Here is a 23,525-nt window from a genome sequence, read left to right as displayed (position 1 = left end):
CTACTAGACTACAGAACTGGCAAAAGGACAAACCTAGGTCCATCTGATTGTAACATGTCTCCTCTTCCTTTATGTATTTTAAACAATTAAAAAATGTAAATTTCATTTTTTTACCCAAAATAGGCCTTATAAAATTTGTAATTTTTGAAGTGGTTTTATAGAAAGTGCCTGTAGGTAAGGAATACACTCTATTAAATTTCAGGTTTTAATATTCTTCTTACCAGCTTGAGGCCTTTTCCTATTTCTAGTTCAGACTGTTTACTAATTATCTCCCCACCTCAGATACATTTAAGTTAGCTTTGGAGGAGTTTTTGCCGTTTGAAGAATAAATGAGCAAAATCCAGTTTCTTTGCTTTTATGCCAATATTGAAAATGTTCACATTTGTTACAATGGGTGAAGCTGAGCCCAGAGCTACATACAGGTATACAGCTAATCTTATCAAAATGTGTGGAAATAAAGCAATCTGAAGGGAATTCAATACCACAGAATTTACTGACTAAAATACATTGTTTTGTTCATACCAAGAATAAGAGTGGAGAAGAACCAGTTATTTTCCTGCTAAAATCATGATGGAAGCAGAACAGCAGCAACAGCCATGGAAGACAGATTTTTACTTGGAATTGCCAAAAGTGGTGAGAATTCAACTGTAGAATTCTTGAGTGATTGCTAATTATAATGACTTTTATGTTGTTTCTTTTCATGAGAGAAAAGTAAATTTTTTTTTTTTAAAAGATGACTGGTAAGGGGATCTTAACCCTTGGCTTTGTGTTGTGAGCACCACACTCAGCCAGTGAGCTAACTGGCCATCTCTATACAGGATCCGAACCCATGGCCTTGGTGTTATCAGCACTCTCCTGAGTGAGCCATGGGCCGGCCCAGAAAAGTAAATTTTATAGGTAGAATTTGTAAACTTTAAAAGTTATGTACTTAAATCTAATAGGCAGTTTACCTAGGACAAACTACAAACATTAAGTACCTGGTATGATGTTGTGAATCTAACTGATACTTCATAGTTTATACTGATTGTATTCTCTTATTTTAGGAACTTCATGCCCACTTGAATGGATCCATTAGTTCTAATACCATGAGGAAATTAATAGCCAAGAAGCCAGATGTCAAAATTCATGATCAGATGACTATGATTGACAAGGGAAAGAAAAGAACTTTAGAAGAGTGAGTTTGGGGAGGTTGTGAACATACTTTTTTTCTCTGTCAGTATTTTGAGATTGTAAGTGGTATATAAGTATTCAGATTTTAGTAGTTAAAAGGGAAAAGGTAGGCATCTGGCATGGAGATTATAACAACAGACAGGATTTTTTCCAATTGTCAGATTGTTGATAGTATTTTTAATGATTTATGTTGTTGTGAAGTTATAGTATATTGAGATATTCTTTAGACTTGAAAATATGGGTGTATGGATTTTTCCCCGTTTGCTACTACTGTCAGCAGTGGTGGGGTCAAAGAAGAGGAGCTGCTATTTGCTACTTAAAAAAATCAGTAACGTTTTATTTTTCAGCCATTTGATTAACTTTCCAGATCAGTGTAATTTTTGAAAAAACCTATTCTGTAATTCTTTGTAAATGTAAATATATACTTACTATTAGCCTAAACTCTATTAGTTCAGCTTATTGAGTTTCTCTTGAGTGACAAGTTTTTGATGACTAGGGTATGTTAAAACTTTTCATTTATATTGCAGATGTTTCCAGATGTTTCAAATTATTCATCAGCTTACTACTAGCCCTGAAGATATTCTAATGGTGAGACGTGAAAGAATTTTTAGATTGTTTAAAAATTAGAAGTAATTTATGCCCTTCTGTTGTTGCACATTACCTTTTGCTTCCATCAAGAGTCTGATAAAAAATGTTTTCTTTTTTTTTTTATGACAACTCTTTTCAAAACCATTGTAAGACATTTGCCTAAGAGCTAATATAAAAAGACTGTGTGCATTGTGAAAGATATAAGAACCAAGATCGGCATCTTCTGTATTGTATGGAAGACAGTATGGAGGAGAAAATCTGGTCCTGTTTTCCCTATGTAATATATATGAAATATTTGACCACAGATGATCATGTCTTTGATAAGGCTTTATCTGTATTGCATAAGAGACTTTTAACTGCCTTGGTGGACATTATAGAGAATGGAGAAGTGCTTAGAGATGAGTTCCTCTGGAGATGAAAGACTAGAGAACACCACTGTGTTCTCTGAAGCTCCATGATACTAGAGTCTGACACTGAAGACTGACTTCTGTATCACTGATCTTGTTACTAGGCACAGGCCCAGCTGCCTGCCCCCTTTCAAAAGCAAACCACTCAAAAGTTAAGTGTTGGTGAAAATGCAAGTCAGCTTTTGTTCAGGAATACCAGTGACCTAAGGAGAGATGTTAGGCTAACCCATCTCTCTGGGAAACCTGAAGCCATCTCCAAGACTCAGATTTACTGAGGGGTTTTTTTAAGAGGGGGCTGAGGGAATGGAACATGGGAAATGAAAAGCAGGAGGAAGGGGGATGTGAGCTGTGGGGACTCCATGCAAGGAGCCAGGTGCAAGGTCTCTCCAAGGCTCCATCTGGTTTCTGTTCCCATCCTTGCTGTTATCTCAGGGTCCTGCTGGAGGGATGGAATCAGCATAGCTTTATTGATGTCTTCCTTGGTTTCCCAGGGTCTGGATAGTATGTGCAAGTCGGCAGCTTCAGGCTGACTGGAAAACAACTTTACATTTATATAAATAATATCATTTCACCACATAACCAAGGTTCAAAATACCAAATAACCACAGGAAAAGAGGGAACTCAGAGAAATGCATGCCAAGATAAAAATGTGTCCTTTTAAAATTTGCCTACAGGGCCGGCCCGGTGGCGCACTGGATAGTGCACCGCTTGGGAAGCGCGGCAGCGCTCCCACCCGAGGGTTCGGATCCCACATACAGACCGGTTCCCGCTCACTGGCTGAGTGAGGTGCGGGAGCAACACTGAGGGTTGCAATCCCGTTGCCGGTCCCCGGTCCGGTACGGGGGCAACACTGAGGGTTGCGATCCGTTGCCGGACACGGAAAAAGACAAAAGACAAAAAAAAATAATAATAAAATAAAATTTGCCTACAGCCCGTGCAGGTTTAGGTCCCTGCTTCAGTCCTGCTCACTCCAGCAAAAGGTCAGTCCTAGGCCCTCGTCTCTTTTTTTTGTCCTTTTTTTGTGACCAGTAAGGGGATCGCAACCCTTGGCTTGGTGTTGCCTGCCCCACGCTCAGCCAGTGAGCGCACCGGCCATCCCTATATAGGATCCGAACCCACGGCGGGAGTGCTGCTGCGCTCCCAGCGCCGCACTCTCCCAAGTGTGCCACAGGCTTGGCCCCCTCGTCTATTTTCTTTCCTCTTGATGCTTCCCCTGAATATTTTCATCCATGCCTGAGAATATTCACCAACCACCTCTGTATCAATGACTGCAGCCTTGACCATGCATTTGAGCTCAGGCTACCAGTCAGCTCTTCTGGGAAGTCTCAAAGGCACCTCAAATTCAATGTGTATATAACAGAACTCATGGTTTTCCCCTCAAAACTGAGCCTTTTCCAAGGGGTCCTGTCTTAGTGAATGGTTATACAAGTCTGAAACTAGGCATTTCCTTCATGTCATCCCCCACCCTCTTATGATTTGAGTAGATGATTAGGAAGCTTTTGCAATAGTACAGGGAAGAGAAGATGGTGGCGTGAATAAGGCTAGTGACAGTGGAGTTGGAGACATGGGCAAAATAATCTCAGAAAATGCAAAACTCATCACATAAGCTCAGGGTCCTGCTGGAGGCATGGAATCAGCATAGCTTTATTGATATCTTCCTGGGTTTCCCAGGGTCTGCACAGTACATGCAGGTCTGTACGTTTGCAGCTTCAGGTTGTGGGAAAACAACTTTACATTTATGTAAATAATGTCATCTTGCCCCGTAATCAAGGCTCAAAATATCAAATAACCATGAGAAAAGAGGGAACTCAGAGAAATGCATGCCAAGAAAAAACCTGTGTCCTTTTAAAGTCTTTTAGAGCCCATGTGGTTTTAGATCTCAATATAGCTTCAGTCCTGGTCACTCCCAGCAGTTTGACCAGGATGGCATTTTAATATGTCCTCTGTAGATAAAGAGAAGCAGAATCTTGTCAGTGTTCTTAATCATAGGAAAAAAAAAATGCAAAGAAGTATAATCTGTGTTTCTGGAGAACTAAATTTTGACTGGTCAAGAAAAAATTTTCCTCGTTGGCTGAGACTTATGATAAGTAAGAAGTAAGTTAATCATCTTTTAGAGGAGAGTTAACACTAATAGTTTAGTTCGACAAAAGTTGACTGAGTGCCCACAATGTTCCAAGCACTGTACCAAAGACTTGGAGATATAAGGAGAGATTAAACACAATCCTTGCCCCTGAGGAATTTATAGTGAGGTAGGAGAGACAGACCCATAAGCAAACGAATTCAACATAATGTGGTAAGCTCTGTGTTAGACACATGTACAGGGATTTATAGGAACCCAAAAGGGCATTCTCTTATCAGCCACTCAACAGATACCAGTGAACACTGCTAGGAATGTCCACTAGAGGGCTTATGGTCTCACATTGGTGAAATTTTAGATTCTAAGAGCTTAATACTCCATGGATATAATAATACCATGGTCATCACTTCATTCGTTTCAAAACAAAACTTAGTGAAAAGCTCTATTAAATGAGGTGAGAAATAAAGATTCTGTGCATTTGACTTAGTGCTACTAGGGTGAGCACCTGTAGGTGGTTCAGAGAGTGACAGTGAGGTGTCCCATATAATAGATGAAACATCTGTGAGATTAAGCTAAGAGACTGTAAATGTGGAACTGAGTGTGTGGGAGATCAGTTAGTACTCTAGTCAAGGTGACCTGGGTATAATCTATAAGAGACAGGACTGGAATGTGGCTGAAACAATAATATTCTGTATTACATGTGTCAGACACTACTCTCAGGACTACTTCTTGAAGTAGGATTTTTTGTTTTTTTTAAAAAAGATGACTGGTAAGGGGATCTTAACCCTTGACTTGGTGTTGTCAGTACCATGCTTACCCAATGAGCTAACCAGCCATCCCTGTATGGGATCCGAACCCTTGGCCTTGGTGTTATCAGTACCACACTCTCCCGAGTGAGCCATGGGCCGGCCCTTGAAGTACATATTTTTATTCCCTTTTTGCAGATGAAATAACAGGCCTAAAGGGGTTGTTTAAGGTTACACACAGCCAGTAAGTGGCAGAATTGACTACCTATTTGGTTCCAGAGCCCTTGCTCTTTCCCATTCAAGCTATGCAGTCTTAAGACTTTTGTGTATGCAGGAACTTAACTAATTATGATATACTATCATATACTTAACTAATTATGATAAGAATTTGAATAGATATTCTCAGTCCACAGCATAGGAGAGGAAAGCCTAAAGGGCAAAGAGTTGTGTTTAGTACCTACTGCATGGAATAGAAAAGGCTAAATCTGGCAGACACAGATGTGGACCCAAGGGAAGGGTTAGCTCAGATTCACTAGGAGGTCTGGGGAACCAGACTCTGATACTACACAGCTCAAAACAACACTACAGCATTCAAAATCATGTGACATTCCTATACCAAGCAACACACCACTGCTGCCTCTTGGATGTGGTTTAGGTATGATTCCACAGGCCTCACTGTTGCCTAGATAAATCTTCCTCCCTTTGTTCTCGTGCCATACTTGTCAGCAACCTTTTCATTGTTCATTTGGTTACATAGGTATCTAACCACCCAGAAAGGGGGGTGGGGGTGGGATATTGCATAGTATATATGATCACATTAGTCACTGAAAAGGACTACTGCTTCAGACCATTACTTCTGCCTGACTTCCCATTGTCAGACAGGTTTCTGCATTAGTCTCACATGAGCTGGGGAAGGGTGAGTTGGTCTCTCTGGGTCTGTTCAGTTTTGGGGCAATGACAAGATGCAAATTCCTCAACCTGCAGAGCAGAGGCCACACTTTGGTGGTGGCAGTGACAGTAAGATGTAGTTCCTGGGATAGCAGTGCCACGGGGCCACATGCCAGTGATGATGGCGTGGAGGCTGCAGGTTAGGCTCAGTGGTAAAGGCAGCAGTGGTATTTTGCTTGGTCTAGGAGTGTCACATGATTTTAAATGCTGTAGTGTTGTCTTGAGCTGTGTAGTCTCAGAGTCTGGTTCTCCAGACCTCCTGGTGAATCTGAGCTACGCTTTCTATTTACATCATAATAAATTCTGTTTTGGCTTTTAGTGGGGGGAAAAAAAGAGTCCCAGACCTTGGATTGCTATGAATTCACCAAGGTAGAGCCACCCCATTAGGCACTGTTTGCACAACCAGCCAACCCTTGTTCCTTTGCCAGGGCACTGTACTTGCATGCATACGGGCACATAGTCAAAGCAGATTAGAATTAGGACACCAACTGTAAGGGGTAACTAGGGCAGGTTATCACAGCATCCCCAACTTGTTTCTTTTTTCTTCTAGGTTTGGTATTTTTTAGGATTGATGGCAGAAAAGGAAAACATGCTTCCAGTATTTTTTGTATTGTTGAGATTTGTACTAAACTGGATAGAGTCTTACTCATATTTATCATCCACTTTCTTTGCCTAAGGGGAATTTTCCTAGGTACTTCTGGGGAAAATTGAACCCTGCCAGAATTTATTGAAAAATACAACTTATTCCTAAATAATTTGAATAAGAACCTTAAGCTGTGACTTTAAATAACACATCAGTAATGCCCATTTATTACATCAGTAATGCTTAATCATTTTAACTTTTTATTTCTGAATGTACATTTCCTAGCACTATACACATATAGGTGGTCAATTGGTTTTAGTTTTGCCTTATTTCTCTATTTTTTCAATGTGCTATTATTAGCACTAGGAAATAGAGAAATGGATAAGCGGGGAGAGAAACAAAAGGTGTGGCTGCTGTGCATATTTGGATTTAATGTAGGAATGAGGGGGATGATGGGAGCTATTGGAAATGTTGCAGCTCTGTCATGGTCTCCATCGGGGATGTGACAAAAGTGGGTAATCTCTGTCATGTGGAAGACTTCCAACAGTCCTTGAAATCTAATTGAATGAATGAAATGAAGCTGTAGCACTTGGCACTTTCCTTGGGACCCTTACACTAACTCTACCAATGTTGCGTACATTGCCTTTATTTTCAGGTCACAAAAGATGTCATTAAAGAATTTGCAGATGATGGTGTCAAATACCTGGAACTAAGGAGCACACCCAGAAGAGAAAATGCTACTGGTAGAATTAATTTGAGTTTGTTTGTTTGTTTTTGGTTTTTTTTGGCAGCTGGCCAGTCCAGGGATCTGAGCCCTTGACCTTGGTGTTGCAATACCACATGCTCTAACCAACTGAGCTGACTGGCTAGCCCTTACTGGTAGAATTTAATTACTTCTTAGGGAATGTACTATCCTTTTCCCTGTGTGCTTTGATCATTCACTTGTTGGCAAGTTGGGAGTATGAAGCACTAACTTTTATACTGTTGTATTCTCTATTTTCATGGGGACTTTAGTCAATAGTCCAGATCCTCTGATGTATGTTAATGATGTACATTATTAGCAAGTGAGTTATTCTTAAGTAAAAAGTAGAAAATCTGGTCAGGCATTATCTATTTAAGGGGAGGGAAAAAAAGACCTACAAAAATTTCTTTTATTTTTCTTTGTTTAGTTTTTTTCACTCTAAGAAACGGACATTTGTTCCTTGTAGTTGCACTGTCTCAAGCAGAGGCTAATTCTTGCTCCCTGTATCAGGAGCACTTAGACAAGGCAGCTGAGTGGATGTGGAATCATATTTTATGGCAATCACCAAAATGTAGGTTATTCAGTCGCTCCTTAAGGACTGATAGTTTCTTAGGCCAGAAACAAGCTGTGATGTGGTAAGACTCTTTGGATGGAGAGGAGCGGATCTGGATGTGGTCTGGAGGAATTTCCTGAACCCTCCTTTCGTAAGAGCAGCATCAGAAAATAATATGAAGTGTCATTGGTCCCTTTTAACACCTCATCTGTGACCTGCAGAGACCTAGGTCATTTTGCACCCTGACATGTGTAGCCCAGTAATCATTGAGGGATAAAATTTTTGAAAATAAATGTTGAAATAGGACTAGGAGAAGATTCTTATCTCAGATTTTTAAACTGTAGAATCAGTCCCAAGTAATGTTGGTGAAGGTAGTAAAAGAAAAGGAGAGAAGAAAACTGCCAATTAGTAGAGCTAGTTTGCTCTTCAAATGGAGATTCAAAATGAGAATATTAATGCAACACTAGGGGAATGATTAAATAAAGGTTAATGGAATTATTAGGCAACCATTAAAAATATTTGCAAAAACACTTTCATAACATGGGGAGATACTCAGAATTCAGTGTTAAATGATGGAACAGGGTACATATGCACCTAATAGCATCTCATCTATTTAAATGTGTGTATATGTATACTTAAAAAACAAAGACAGTAGTTATCTCTGGGTGGTGGGATTACAGGTTATTTTTATTTTTCTTCTTTATGCTTTTCTGTTTTACTTAGTGATTTTCCTCCAAAAGCAAGCATTTTATAATCAGGGTAAAAGGGTATTTTAGAGGAGTTTGTTCTGGAGAACACTCTTGCAGAACCCCCCAGAAGAGGATGACTTGAGCATTCAAATTTGCAAGCATTTTATAATCAGGGTAAAAGGGTATTTTAGAGGAGGTTGTTCTGGAGAACACTCTTGCAGAACCCCCCAGAAGAGGATGACTTGAGCATTCAAATTTGGAAGAATATCTCTGGTACCCTGAATGAGAAACACTGAACCTGAGCAGGGTTGATGGGAAAGAAACCCAAATTAGAATTTTTTTTCCTGGACCAGCAGGAAAACATCCTGCTAATTAAACAAATGTATCTTTTTTTTTTTTTTTAAAGGACAGGCCTTAGAAAAGGGGTTGCTGTTTTTGTTTTGCTAGAATGAGCATTTAAAATTTTTATAGTAATTTGTGAGAGTAATTTCATGTCTGTTGAATCTAGAAACAATTTTTAAATGGGCTTGTATTCTGTATGTTTTTTTTTTTTCATTTCATTTCTCTAGTACTTCATTTTTTTCCAATTTTATTAAAGTACAATTAGCATTTACTAAAATGTACCCATAAAGGCCATGTTTTCACTCAACTTTAATCATGCCCTTGTCATAGCATAAAGGGAAAATGTAATTGTCCATAGAGGGGTGCTAAAGTTGAAGGATGAAATAATTGATGATCTCTTTACATATGTTTTCTGTGTCCTTCCCAGGAATGACTAAAAAGACTTATGTGGAATCTATACTTGAGGGTATAAAACAGTCAAAACAAGACAACTTAGACATTGATGTTAGGTAAGAGGATTGTACTTAGTAGTTACAATTGAAAAAAGCAGAATATGAAATTTTACCATTTTGATCATAGGTGTAATGGATTTTTAAAAATCAACCATTAACTGATTTCTTCCTACTACAGAAAAAATAGAATGAAGAACGCTGTTGTTTAAACTGAGACTACAATTCTGAATTTATTCATATGGCCATAAAATTCTGAGTATTTCTGCTCTAGTGAAGTATGCCTTCCCATTGCTGTTAAGCTAAAATGGACTTCTTACTGTGCTCTGCAAGGTCCTATGTGATCTGGCTGTCTCTCTTACTTCAACAGCTCATCTAGACCACTCCTCCTCATTTATTATGCACTGGCCTCCTCCCTGTTCCTGAGATAGGCTAAGATTGTATCACCTTGGTACCTTTGTATTTCCTGTTACTTTTGCCTAGAACACACTTCTACCATATCCTTGCATGACTGGCTTTTTCTCATTGTTCAGGTCTCAGTTTGGCTGTCACTTCCTCAGAGGGGCCTTCCTTGACCACTCTGTCTAAAGTGCCCCCTCCCACCTGAAGCCTCTAGTCACCAGTTTGTTCCCTTTATGGCATTTATAACAAGTTAAAATTATTTTGTGTTATTTGTGTACAAGTGTATTTCAACAAGTTTGTGGAAGAACTAAAACAAAATGAATTTTTCCATGAACTTTTTGAAAACCCCTCATAGTTGATCTATATTTTGTAAATAAATAAATTAAATGCTGGAGGAATTTATTTGGTGAATATATAAGTAAACTGATAAATGCTGGAGATATTTGATACATTTTAGAATTAGAATATTACTAATTTTGTAACCCCTAATGAAGTAATAGATCTAAGCCTTCTAAAAACACACCTCCACCTATTTACTCTTGCCAAAAAATTGGATCTGATTGTTACCAGACTCAGGTCCGGCTGCCCGCCCCTTTGAAAAGGAAAGAAAAAAAACTCAGAATTCTGTCAAATGGTTGGTGGTAGAAAAGCAGATGTATTCAGCTGAAGGAGATGATAGGCTATCCCATCTCAAAGATTTACATTTACTGAGGGGTTTTTAAAGGAAGGGTTTAGGGAATGGAATGTGGAAGGTGAAAAGCAGGAGAGCAGGAGATGTGAGTTACGAGGGGTCCGTGTCTGTGAGCCAGGTACAAGGTCTCGCCAAGGCCTCACCTGGTTTCTGTTCACATCTTTGCTGTTATCTCAGGACCCTGCAAGATTTTGATTTGTGCCAGTGTACTTGGCTGGTACCCAAGGTCAGTTTCCAGTCTTTTAGCCTTGATCATTTCTCAAAACTCTATAAATCTCAAAGAAAGAACTGTTAGCTTTGAAAGTACTAATTAGCTTCTTGGCCTTGTTTTCCTGCTTAGTGAGCGAATAAGAAAGTCAGGGGATGGGAAGCAAGAGTGGAGAGAAAAAAACTGTCCTTTTAAAAATCCTCCCCCTCCTCTGCAGCCCAGGCAGCTTTATTTAGGTCCCAACATGGCTTCAGTCCTGCTCACTCCATCATGATCTGAGTAAGCCTGTAGGCTAGATTTAATTATCAGTTTATAGGAAATACAAGAGACAGGAGAACATGTTAACAACACAGAGATACTATCAACAAAATCCAGACTAGGAAACTTTGTAGGACAGTCAACCCAGCTTCTTCAAAAATAAATTGCAAGAAAAGGGGTGCAGGGTTTCATTGATTTTCTCTATTTTTTTTTTCTATTTTCTATTTTATCTGTGTTCTAATTTTTATTATTTACATCTTTTGCTAGGTCTGGGCTTAGTTCTTCATTTTATGGTTTCTTAAGGTACAGAGGTGATTGTTGATTTGAGATCTTTCTTTTTTATTAATGTATGCATTTACATTAAATGAATTTCCCCTTTTAGTAAAAAAAAAAAAAAAAAGTATATATCGTAATTAACTTGACCAGTTCCCTTTTGATGGATGATTAAATTACATTCAATGTTTTGCTAATATAATTGTTATAACAGTCTTTCAGTATTTATCTTTGCACGTCTGACCAAATATTTTCTTTCTAGAAGTAGAACAGTTAATTAAAATGTATGCATCTTTAAAAAGATTTTGGATATGTATCCCCAAACTCCTATTAATAAGATTGTATTCATTTACACCTTTAGGCAGTGTAGGAGAGTGACTATTTCCCTATTTCCTTACCAACATAGTATAATCAATCTTTGCTAATTTAATATAAAACCATCTCATTTTTATTTGTATTTTTTTTATTTCTAGTAAGTTCACCTAATCCACCTTAAAGCATTTTTTCTCCCTCCTGCATTTTCAAATGCTGTATCCAGCCTTTCAAGATTAGTCTTCACAACCAAAGTAGTCCTGAGCCTAAGGGCTAAGGGGAAATAAAGTAGAGGAAGAAAAAAAGAAAGAAAAGAAATGGGGCCGAGGGGCACACACTGGGGTCAGGGGAGAGGAAGGAGTAGCTGTAGATTAAAAGAGACTTAGGAGATACATTTACTACCACAAAGTATGGACCTTAATTGGATCCTGAGTCAAACAAACTGTAAAAAAACAAATACATGAACAACAACAACAACAGAAATGAGACAATTGGAAATTTGAACATTGACTAAATATTTGATGCTGTTTAGAAATTCATGTCTCATTCCATCTGGCAAAGTAAAATGTCATGTTGTCTAGATTCAGTCAGGCTATACTTTTCTAGTAAGATGTGTTACACATCACCTGCCATGCCTCTCTGGCCACACTCAGAGTTGTCTTTTTCAGTGGCTTCATACTAGTTTTCAACTGTTTTTCTTATATTAAAGGTATTTGGTAGCAATCGACAGAAGAGGTGGTCCCTCAGTAGCCAAGGAGACTGTTAAACTTGCTGAAGAGTTTTTTCTTTCTACTGAGGGTACAGTTCTTGGCCTTGACCTCAGTGGAGACCCTACTGTGAGTTTTTTTCCTAAACACATTTTATTTCTAAAAGGTAGAATAAGGGGTAAGGATTAGCTTGGAACTTCCTGTGTTCTCCAGAGGGCCTAGCAGACACTGTGGATGAAGCCCTGTTCTGCTCTGGATGACCAGAATATTGAGAGCAGCTGTTCTCAACCAGGATTCTGTGAAAGAATTAAGCACCCTTAAAAAAAAAAAAAAAAAAAAAAGATTTGCATAACTGTATGACTGTTTTCTCCATTCTTCTAAAGAAGGTATGCTTCTAGTACCAGTCTGTATGCACAGGAGAGAAGAAAATTTATTACATACAATGGATGGGTCTCTTAGGGCATTAGGGCTTAATAAGCTCATAGAACCCCCAGTAGAGAAAAGTTGGCCTGAACTTGAATGTCAGATACAAGCAGAAATGTTGACATTTTGGGCCAGATAATTCTTTGTTCTCAGGGCTGCCCTGGGCATTGTAGGATGTTTAGCAGCATCGCTGGCCTCTACCCACTGCGTGCCAGCAACACCCTCCCAGTTGTGACAACCAAAACTGTTTCCAGGCACTGCCAGATGTTCCCTGGAGGGGCAGAATTGCCCCTGGTTGAAAACCACTGAATGAGAGAGTCCCATGATACTGGTTCTCATGGCTTTGTCTAAACCTGAATGATTCAGCTCTTGTTTTCAACCATCCATTTAATAGAAGTTTTTTTAGTAATCACGAGGGTTGCCCAATCAGGTGAGTTCTCCTTAGCCCTAGATATCTAGGTGTCCTTCCAGAAATAAAATTTGGTGATAGAGATATCCAGCTTAGCTGATTGACCTCAGGTTCCCAGATACTGGACTTAAAATTCTTAGGGCAGGAACTATGTCTTTGCCAGCTTTGAATTCTCCAGGGTGTCTAGCACACTGTAGGAATTTTATAAACAAAATGTGCAAATGAATCAATCTGCTGTTATTTTTTTTCTGCTATTATTTATTCCTTTGTTTATTGGAAAAGAGTACCCAATTCCTCAGTTTGCCCAGAATTCTCATGCATCCTCATTTTAACCTTTCTCTTCAAGATAGGACAGGGAGAAGACTTCTTGGAACCTCTTTTAGAAGCTAAAAAAGCAGGTCTGAAGTTGGCATTGCATCTATCAGAGGTAAATAATATTGTCTTAGGCTGGAGAAGACAGATTAGAATAGAAAATAATAGGATCATTTGTAAGTGAATAGAAAAAAACCTGGCTTGGAAAACCATTTTTAAAAAGGGCAAAGTAGAAATATTTTAAAATGTAAATTAAAGTGATAAAGGCATGACTTGCTTTAGTCTCTAGTGTTACTGTTTTTTATCTTTTTATGGTTTCTGGGGGTGGTTGACTTGAATTCCAGCTGTCATTAAAAACAGCGTAATGGCATCTTATTAGAGAATATGCATAAATTTTCCTCATCAGCCTTGTCATTGACACCTGTCCTCATAGTGGAAGGGACCTGAATGTGTCATGTGCACTGGTAAGAACAGAAGTAGCTTCTCATTTTATAAGGCGATCGGTCCCCCTTGTCAGCTCCTCGCTCCCTGGCAGCATGCACACAGTGACAGACAATGTACAGATAATGGCTGGAAAACAGTCACTTTGTTAAACACATCCCTGTGAAGCTAACAAGGGACTCTACTGCACTCTTCCCCATTTTACAGGTGGATTTACTTTCTACCTCAGTACTTTTACCTATTCAATTATTTCTTAGATGTAGGAAATAATAATCTACTTTCCTCACAGGGTTATTGTGAGTATTAAATGGGGTAATGTAGAAAAGGTGAATAGCATCATGATTTAAAGATTAAGGAAAAAATTGGAACCTCTCACCAGAACTTGTGTCTTTCATGTCTGTAGGCCAGAGGGTCAGTAGTCTGGTGGCAGAACTTAAAATCTAGGGTCCATGTTTCTACACTCTGATCAGAAAGACCTTTCACTAGTTGGACACCCTGTAGATACCTTTAGACATTTTCTTGGTGATTGTGGTATGTATGTAGCTAGCCTTGTCAAAATAAAGCATGAGTGCACTGTGTGTGGGAAGTATCTGGGCCCAAGTCAGATAGAGTTTAGGTTTTACCCGTATCTCTAGCAGTCACTAGCTCTAGGACCTTGGACAACTTTTTAAAAAAGCGTTTTATATTTTTAACTATAAAAGTTACATGTACCTGAAGAAAATCCAAGTATAAAAAAGAGAAGTATAATATAGGAGGAAAAAATTTTAAAATAAAAGGCCCCTTCCTATTTCTCTTCTCCTCAGAGTTAATATTTTGTGTTAACAGTTTTGTGTTATATTTTTCCAGACCTTTTTCTAATATATGTGAATACATATACACAACACAGAACACACATGTACATAGAGAGCTGTGGGGTTTTTTGTTTTGTTTTTTGAAGATTACTTAATTCTTCAGAGCTTTAATTTCCTCATCTTAATACTTTGTAAGATTCTTAACACTTTGTATGATTCTTAACACTGTAAAATTTTAAAGAATTTGTGTGAAAAGGCACAAAGTAGGTTCTTAACAAGTGTTCATTGAAGTGAATCTGGAAGAATATTGGGGAATGAATGAGAAGATAAAAAGCAAAGAAGATAGCTGGGAAGGTACAAGTCGTTCACCTTTCAAGAATGTTTGCATTAACAAGTCAGAGAGACAGTACCTGGATATAGAATACTTTAAGAACCATTGAAAGGGGTCATTGATTCCCTCCTCCCCCTCTTAAGATTCCACAACAAAAGAAAGAAACGCAAATGCTCCTGAGTCTGCTTCCTGACAGAATCGGGCATGGAACATTTCTCCACACCTCTGAAGGAGGATCCCCGGATCTGGTGGACTTTGTGAGGCAACACCAGATACCACTAGGTAAGGCTTAGGGTTTCAGGTCTCCCAGATAACCCTCTGTGCCTTCCTCCTCCAACCCCCAGGTTGCAAGCCATATGTAGAGAAGTACTGTTCTAGAAACATACCAAGTTAAAAGATGGATGCTGCCGGAGTTTTCTGAGCCTCATTTAAGTAACAAGTTTCAGTTCCCATTAGAATATATGCTCCATGAGAGGGGGGCCCCTGCCTATCTTGTTCACTACTGCATTCCCCAGCATTTGGAACTTAGGAAGTATTTTTGGAGGGAAAAAGGGTCATTTAGAATTTTAAAATGACTTTAACCAAATTAACATGAGTTATGGGAATATGTAACATTCATTTAAAAATTAATAATTATAGAAAATTCCAAGCATATTTTTACATGTCTGTTGACCATTACACACTTTATTGTCTACATTTTTATGAAGTGCCTACTTTGTTGTAGACACTGCTTTAATTGCTGGGAATAGCTGATAACACCAAGGTCGATGGTCCGGATCCCTCTGCCAGCCAGCTGCCAAAAAAAATTGCGGGTAACAGACCAGTAAACAAAATAGACAAGGTTTCTTTCTCAATGAACTCATATTCTAGTGGAGGGAAGACAGTAAACATACACCAAAAATCAGTGTTGAGTTCTATGAAGAAAATAAAGCAGGCTGATATAATAGTGATGAGATTAACAACTTTTAGTTGGATGGTTAGGAAAGTCCTTTCTGAAGACAGAAAAAAGGGATTGGCAACTGCACATCATTTTATGGAATGATCAATTTGTTAAATTAACTAATTTACCAGAACACTTGTGTGGATGTATGTTTTTTAACTACTTATAGAGTTTTTAGCAATTCATTATGGGTGAGATTTTTTTTCTTTTTACTAAGGAAATTTTTAAACATCCACAGAAGTAGAATGGGAACCACTTGCATAGTGATCTTACTTGGTGTGGTGGCTCAGCTTTGCTCCCAGCGAAGTGAAGGGGCAGATGCTGTCAATCAAGTCAGTGAGGTATTTTACTCTGGTTGGAGAGCCCAGTACAGTGTTTCAAGGCAAGAATTTAATAGTAAAAGTCATTCCTAAGATGGACTTACTTACCTAGAAGCAGCAGGCAGTTGTCTGGGTAAAGATAAAGTTTAGGGGTTTTCTTGGATGCCATGAGAAAAGCCCATGCCTACTCTAAGCGCTTTATAATTCTGTAACTCTCAAGCAGTGCTATAGTTTTCTTACCTTTGTTTTGGCCTCCACTGTAAGACCAGGGGGAATTGCAGTAGCCCTTCAAAAAAACCTTTCTGGTCCCCCATCATGTTAATTCCCTGCCTTATTCATCATGACTGGCTTATAACATTCCTCTTTTTGGTTAAAGAAAGGGAAGCATGTGGCTATGAAGGAGATATTAATTCCTTGCCTGGTGTAGTTGCTGCTGTAAGTTCCAGCACATATTCCCTACACAACTACACTAATTGAACTACAAATTTTACATATAAGGTCAATTTTATAAAATAATAAACTGCTGCAAATTAGCATAGTTTAGAAAGCTTCCTTATGTTTCTACTTGGTGAACAATGAATGAGTTCACTTATCCGCTTTAAATAAGATGTTTTTTTCTCTTTTCATCTAGAACTCTGTTTGACTTCAAACATCAAAAGCCAGACCGTTCTGTCTTACGACCAGCACCATTTTGGATTCTGGTACAGCATTGCCCATCCTTCTGTGATTTGTGTAAGTGATTTGTGTGAAGTGTTTTGCTCTTTTTTAGTCCCCGAGTTGCATTAGGTCAGACATTCACAATGTAGCTGACTGCCTTGCATGCTGAGGGTTGAGAAGTTAGAGGGAATTGGGGCAGGAGAGGCTGCAGAGGGCCAGGATGACTCTGGTTGGGCTATATGGGAAAAGATCCTGGACAGTACCTGAGGGAACTTAAAAGAAAAAAACTACTAATGCCTGACACTCATCCCATGACATTGTTTTATTTGATCTGAAGTGAGACCTGGATATGGATATGTTTTAAAAGCTCCCTAGGTGATTTTAATATGCAGTGAGGGTTGACGTGCTGATCTGGGTTTTTTTGTTTTTTGTTTTGTTTTGAAGTATAAACAAGTCTGTTTAGTTATGGATGTGCATAGATGCATTTATAGGCTCTTGTTTAGATTTATGAAAGAAGCATGGTCAATAGGAAAATAGATTCTAAACAAAAAAGTTGTTTTTTAAAAAATTTCCTTGTTCATTTTGCAACGTACTTGTTTATATTGGCAGACCGATGATAAGGGTGTTTTTGCAACACACCTTTCTAAAGAGTACCAACTGGCAGCCGAAACATTTAATTTGACCCAGTCTCAAGTGTGGGATCTGTCCTATGAATCTATCAACTACATCTTTGCTTCTGACGGCACCAAATCTGAACTGAGGAAGAAGTGGAATCATCTGAAGCCTGAAATGTTAAATTTTTTTTAAGCTATAATAAGGTGAACTACTTTTGAGTATGTGTTGTGACCAAGATGTCCCTGCCATATCCCACTTAGTATACCATCCACCACTCCCTTTGAAGCATAGTACCATGGACTCCTTCACCAGCACCTTATATGTGACAGGTGCTCAGTAAATATGTCTTAAACTGACTAGCAGGCTCTAAGGTCTTGCATAACTTACCTCCATGCTGCTTACTGGAAGGGACTTCGGTGTTGTTGCTAACTAAATTCCCCATTCCACTAGTGATTTTTTTACCTTAGCAGTTCCTCCCCATTAGTGATCGTAAAACTTCAAGGAATTCAGAGTAATTTCTCATCAGAAAGTTTTGGGGTTACTAGTCTATGGTAAGAAGAGAGGGGAAAACAGATTGCCACCAAGACCTTTAAGCCTTCTAGCTTGTGACAACAGCTCTGTATTTTGTTGTGCTTACTTTAATCAGATTCCCTTCACTTGCTTTAACTCTTTAAGTATTCTCCAAGACTGTTGACACCAGGTTACGTTAAACACCATGGATTTGTGTGGGTGCCCAGTAGTCAGGGTTAATCTATTTTGTGTGACTCATGACAGATAAAGCTAGTTTCTGAAGTCTAGCTTTGCCCTTCTTGTGATTGTTCTGTCGATACTAGAAAGGGATTGAAGTCTTTGCTTCAGTTTAGAAATGAAAAGAGTGAGAGAATAGCTCACCAAGGTGTGGGAAAGACAGAGCTGCTGCAGCTTCTATTTTTAAAATAGCTTCTATCCCTTTAGCTTTTTCTTTGTGGAGGATGCCAAGATTTCCACCCCAGTATTCACTTTATCCTCATTCCAAAAGGTCCTCTAGGAGTGGCAACATCATGGTAACTAGGTTCTTTGGGTCTCCTATAACCCCACCCCTACACGATGGAAACTGGTGCAGGCTTACATAAAACTCACACACATACCATGACCACTTCAGCTGAAGACAAGGGACAAACTAAGATCAGTTGTGAATGGTAAGAAAAATAATTTATTAGATATTAAGGTATGCTTGAATTGTTTTGCTGCATATAATGTATATTTTTCCCTGTTATCAGGAAGAAAAAACTGATGATACCCCTAATTTCAATTACTAAAGGTTTCTGATAAGTTTTCTATTTGTCTTTATTTTAGGGAGCAGCATAGAGGGAAGCTCTTAGGTTTTTGAAATTCCTAGATGTATGTTTATAATCTTGCATAGCATTATATTATTTTCTGCCCCCATCTGTTCATACAGAAATTGCATTGTAAAATAATTCATAAAATATGGGCATTTTGCAGCTACTAAAAATGTTGTAGAACATAGTTTAATAACATGAAAGTGTTCATCATAACATATTCAGTGAAAAACTGAGGTTATGAACAATGTTATAGTTCATTTTTTTTTTTTCCTTTTTGTCTTTCTTCGTGTCCGGCAACGGATCGCAACCCTCAGTGTAGTCAGTGAAAAACTGAGGTTATGAACAATGTTATAGTTCATTTTTTTTTTTTTCCTTTTTGTCTTTCTTCGTGTCCGGCAACGGATCGCAACCCTCAGTGTCGCGCCCGTACCGGACCGGGACCGGCAACGGGATTGCAACCCTCAGTGTTGCGTCCGCCCCCCGCCCAGCCAGTGAGCGGGAACCGGTCTGTATGTGGGATCCGAACCCTCGGCGGGAGCGCCACCGCGCTCCCAAGCGGCGCACTGTAGCAGTGCGCCACCGGGCCGGCCCTAGTTCATTTTTTAATATATATAACAAAAGCTAGTGCGATGAATTGTCAACCAGTACCCAAGGGGAGACAGTGGAGAATGAAGATCAGGAGGACCCTACAGGCTGATGACCTATAAGGCATCCTAGTTTATTTTAGGTTCCTTTTTATAACCCAGTGAAAATAACAAATTGTACTGATTAAATCAGTTATGTCCAGTACAAAGCTATTTTATAGAACATTTTCAGCTGCCACAGCACTTGAAGGTTCATGGCTAACTACTTATCAACAAAATAAGAGCATAAGTTCCTTATTTACAAAGCTCTCAGGATCCTGGGTTCAATCAAAGGTCAGACCTCAATGGGAGGGAGAAGGGGGAAGCAGGCAAAACAGGAAGCCAGCCTTGCTGGCGTATTCTCTAGAGTAGCAAGGACTTTTGTCAGCTTGCTATTCAGTACCTCCAATGAATGATTTTAATTTATTGGCTTCTCATGGCATTTTTTTCATGGTATAAAAGTCATGCTAGCCTTAAGTGGGGGTGAGAAGGTGAGGGGGGCATATGTTTTCCTGTTTGAGCTTCTGGAATTGAAAATATGTGGATTGGCTGATAAAGATCATTTATGAAAAACTACTGCTAACATCAAATTTAATGGTAAAATATTGAATGTTTTCCCTCTAAGACTGGTAACAAGTAAAGGATGTCTGCTCTAACCACTGCTCTTCAAAACTGTATTAAGAGGTCCTAGCCAGTAAAATAAGGCAAGAAAAAGAAAGAAAAGGCATTCATCCCACTAACTTTTGTTATGTATATTAAAAATGAATGATAAAATTGTTTATAACTTCATTTTTTCACTGAATGTTATGATGAACACTTTCATGTTATCAGACTTTGTTCTAGGGCTGGCACATGGCTCACTTGGGAGAGTGTGGTGCTGATAACACCAAGGCCATGGGCTCGGATCCGTATATATGGATGGCCGGTTAGCTCACTTGGGAGAGTGTGGTGCTGACAACACCAAGTCAAGGGTTAAGATCCCCTTACTGGTCATCTTTTTTAAAAAAAAAAAAAAACAACTTTGTTCTACAACATTTTTAGAGGCCAAGCCTGGTGGGACTGATATGGAATGCATTTTCATTTTGCCTACACTAATTCCACATCAAGACCACCAAGCTCACTAGAACTTGGCCCAGTCACTTAAATGTTGCTTCCTCATTTATCTGTTAAAAAATCTCTAATGTCACCTTTGGGCAACTAGTGATTTGTGAGGCTGAAGAAATATTCAGGTACTTGGTGGCCAACAGCATGAATTATTGGAATATAGATCTCACCGTGTAGGTTTCTGTACTGTGTTTAGAGAAGGTGTCAATAAAATATTTGTAAATTGAATTCTGCTAAAGTAATTTGAGGAGGTATTTGTGGAAGACTTTAAAATTACTTCCCTAATTCATCTAATGGGTTATACAGGTGGAACTGAATCCCCTTCAAAACCATTTTGTTTTTATGTTCTCTTCTCTTATGTTGACCATAGGGGAGCTATGCTGAGCAGACCCTTCTTGAACTCTAAAGATACTATCTAATGGGTTATACAGGTGGAACTGAATCCCCTTCAAAACCATTTTGTTTTTATGTTCTCTTATGTTGACCATAGGGGAGCTATGCTGAGCAGACCCTTCTTGAACTCTAAAGATACTTTTGGGCTTCTGTTTCTAGCCTTTAACGTGACTTTGAATTGTGCCAAAGTTTTGTTTCTGAAAGAGCCCCATGGGAGGTGTAGTAGGAAAGGAGGAATTTATGCTTCTAAAATATATATAAAATGATACTTTAAGCACCACGGTTACTTTTGGGCTTCTGTTTCTAGCCTTTAACGTGACTTTGAATTGTGCCAAAGTTTTGTTTCTGAAAGAGCCCCATGGGAGGTGTAGTAGGAAAGGAGGAATTTATGCTTCTAAAATATATATAAAATGATACTTTAAGCACCACGGTTACAGAGAATACTCCATAATATTTTATATGTAAAACTTTGAGACATGCATGTCCTTAGATAGCTATTTGAGTGTACAGGAGTGGTTTGCATTTTAGATTTTGAATTGAATAATGAGGAGAGAACTGAGTCATCTTTACACTCTTACATCATCTTCCCTTCCCTAACTGGTCACCATAAAAAGAGTGCTATACAAAGTTGACAAGACTCAGCCTCTACACTCAGTGTACAATAAATGAGAAATGGTAGCAGCATAGAGAATACATATAAATATTAAGTTCTATAGCATTGGCCATAGAGAAAAAGCAATGAAAATAAGAATAGGGAAGTATAGTATAGGGAAGATAAAGGAAATTAACAGCACTAAGGAAACAAGTGATGAGAATAGATACGACTCTCCAGCTTCTACCAGCACGTGTATTTTTTGTTTCTTCTGCTGCACATGCTACCCTTTCCCCACAAAGCCTTTATGGGTATTAGAAAGTTAGGAGTACATGTATCCTCTTGCTCCTCCAAAAGTGGGCTTGGTTTCTCTCAGAATGTTTAAAGACTATTATTTCTTGCTTCTTCCATCCTCAGGATTGGTGGATTGGGCAGCATTTAATGGTTTGTGAGCTAGTTTGAGATGACCTGGGTCTTCACCTGGTTAGAGAGTTTGCCTTCGCCCTATTCCTTTGGCACATTCTCTGCATCTGGAGGTTGGAGGGTTGGTCCTGGGCCTTTTAAAACAAAAGGCCCCAATTATCATGGGTTCTAGTGGACTGTGACTATGGATGCAGATACCAAAAAAGGATTTTCATTCTAATTTCTCTTTTACCACATTCTAATTTGTGCCTCTGCCTAGATACATAATGATTCAGACAGGCATACTTTAGTAACTCCACACAAGGAGTCAAAAAAGCAGGTAAAGATTTATATTTTCCTACCATCAACAGCTTGATCATAATAATTTGCATATATACACAAACATCTGAAGAAATACCAGGCACCAAAAAGATATAATTTTATTAATATGGTATCCCTGAGAGGCAGATTAGGTGTAAACATTATCCTGCTTTACAGAAAGAGAAACAGGGGCAGGTTGACTTACACACAACAACATCTGGAATCAGGATTCTGTTCATATCCCACCAATGTTTTTTCCACCTGAGTAGATGTAAACATACTAGATAATAATCTCTCATTTCTTTGATATTACAGCATACTTCCTAAACTATATCAGATCCTAAGGTATTAGAGTGATGTTTTTTGTACCTTCTGTCTGCTTAGGCAACATAACTGAGATACCATCTTCCCTTAATTCCTAATAAATGTTAGCAGATTCTTTGTACTAGGATTCCTCAACACCAAAACCCTAATTAATTTCTCATCTAACAAAGCAAGCTATGAATTACAGAATATTCCATCTCTCTGCTGCTCTCCCAGATCTCATTCTAGCCACAGGGTTCTAATTAAATATTAATGTGGAATAGCTACTTATCCTTGGCCGTCTGGCTATGTTCATCTTTCCTTTGACCAGCCCACTGAAGTATCTTCAACACATACTAAGATTTCTGACCTTTCTCTCCCATAGAAGCTAGTCACCTCAAACTGCTTATTCTTCCCCAGTGCTAACAAGCTGTTTCCTTATCAGTAAGAACACACGGTACCTGATTCATTATAGATGATGTGTGTACCACCTCGGGGTCCACCTCAGGTGATTCTATTGCACAGCCCATATCATCCTATTTGAGTTTTGTGCTATTCCAAGCTTTCTTACAGTATATCCTTTGCCCTTTGCTCCATCTGCACAAAACTTTCTCCCTTCCCCTTATTTTCCCATTCCTCACCCACCCAGCACTCAATTTTGCAACTAGTTTTGGAAAGTTCATCCCACCCCTAATTTACCCAGTAACCTTCTCTTCTTTGAACACTTCCTGCTTCATGAAGACTTCCTGAACAAAGAGAAGAAAATACCTCCCAGATTCTTCTTATAGCAGATTCTAATACATTTGACCCTAACATTTATGCAGTGTTACCACCTAGCTTCCTAGATTTCTCTAAAACTGTTTCAGCCATACACATGTTCTTATTATGTGTCCATGTCAGTATCTGTTTTAGATTGTAAAGACAAGGACAGGGTCTGTTTAACTTGTACTGCACAGGGTCCATCATACTTCTGTGAAAAAATGGGCAATACTGTTCAATACTATACATATTCAATATTGAATACTAAATTCAATACTATTTGATTATAAAGGTCAGTAATTACATTTTTTTTTGGGGGGGG

At 38.7% G+C, this 23,525-nt stretch overlaps 1 protein-coding gene across 2 annotated transcripts; it reads left to right on the top strand.

The window, feature by feature from the left end:
* Positions 1-536: 536 nt before the first annotated feature.
* Positions 537-18,699, top strand: ADAL (adenosine deaminase-like). Of its 2 annotated transcripts, XM_008574014.1 has the most exons (10): positions 537-633; positions 1,044-1,174; positions 1,698-1,758; positions 7,175-7,262; positions 9,273-9,354; positions 12,148-12,274; positions 13,324-13,404; positions 14,996-15,134; positions 16,744-16,844; positions 17,379-18,699. In XM_008574014.1, the coding sequence occupies exons 1-10, from the start codon at positions 568-570 to the stop codon at positions 17,574-17,576; spliced, it is 1,074 nt and encodes a 357-aa protein (XP_008572236.1). In that variant the 5' UTR covers positions 537-567; the 3' UTR covers positions 17,577-18,699. The 2 variants fall into 2 exon arrangements, with proteins under 2 accessions (XP_008572236.1, XP_008572237.1); XM_008574015.1 differs by lacking the exons at positions 16,744-16,844; positions 17,379-18,699 and adding an exon at positions 15,577-15,657.
* Positions 18,700-23,525: the final 4,826 nt, after the last annotated feature.

Source organism: Galeopterus variegatus, unplaced genomic scaffold (genome assembly GCF_000696425.1).
Source record: "Galeopterus variegatus unplaced genomic scaffold, G_variegatus-3.0.2 Scaffold984, whole genome shotgun sequence".
In the NCBI taxonomy this organism is placed as follows: domain Eukaryota; kingdom Metazoa; phylum Chordata; class Mammalia; order Dermoptera; family Cynocephalidae; genus Galeopterus; species Galeopterus variegatus.
This window is presented reverse-complemented; position numbering and strand designations above follow the sequence as displayed.

Coding starts and splice junctions, on each gene's coding strand:
- ADAL (XM_008574014.1), top strand. CDS start 568: ATGATGGAAGCAGAACAGCAGCAACAGCCATGGAAGACAGATTTTTAC. Junction 1,759..7,174: donor GCCCTGAAGATATTCTAATG/GTGAGACGTGAA, acceptor CTTTATTTTCAG/GTCACAAAAGATGTCATTAA. Junction 12,275..13,323: donor ACCTCAGTGGAGACCCTACT/GTGAGTTTTTTT, acceptor TTTCTCTTCAAG/ATAGGACAGGGAGAAGACTT.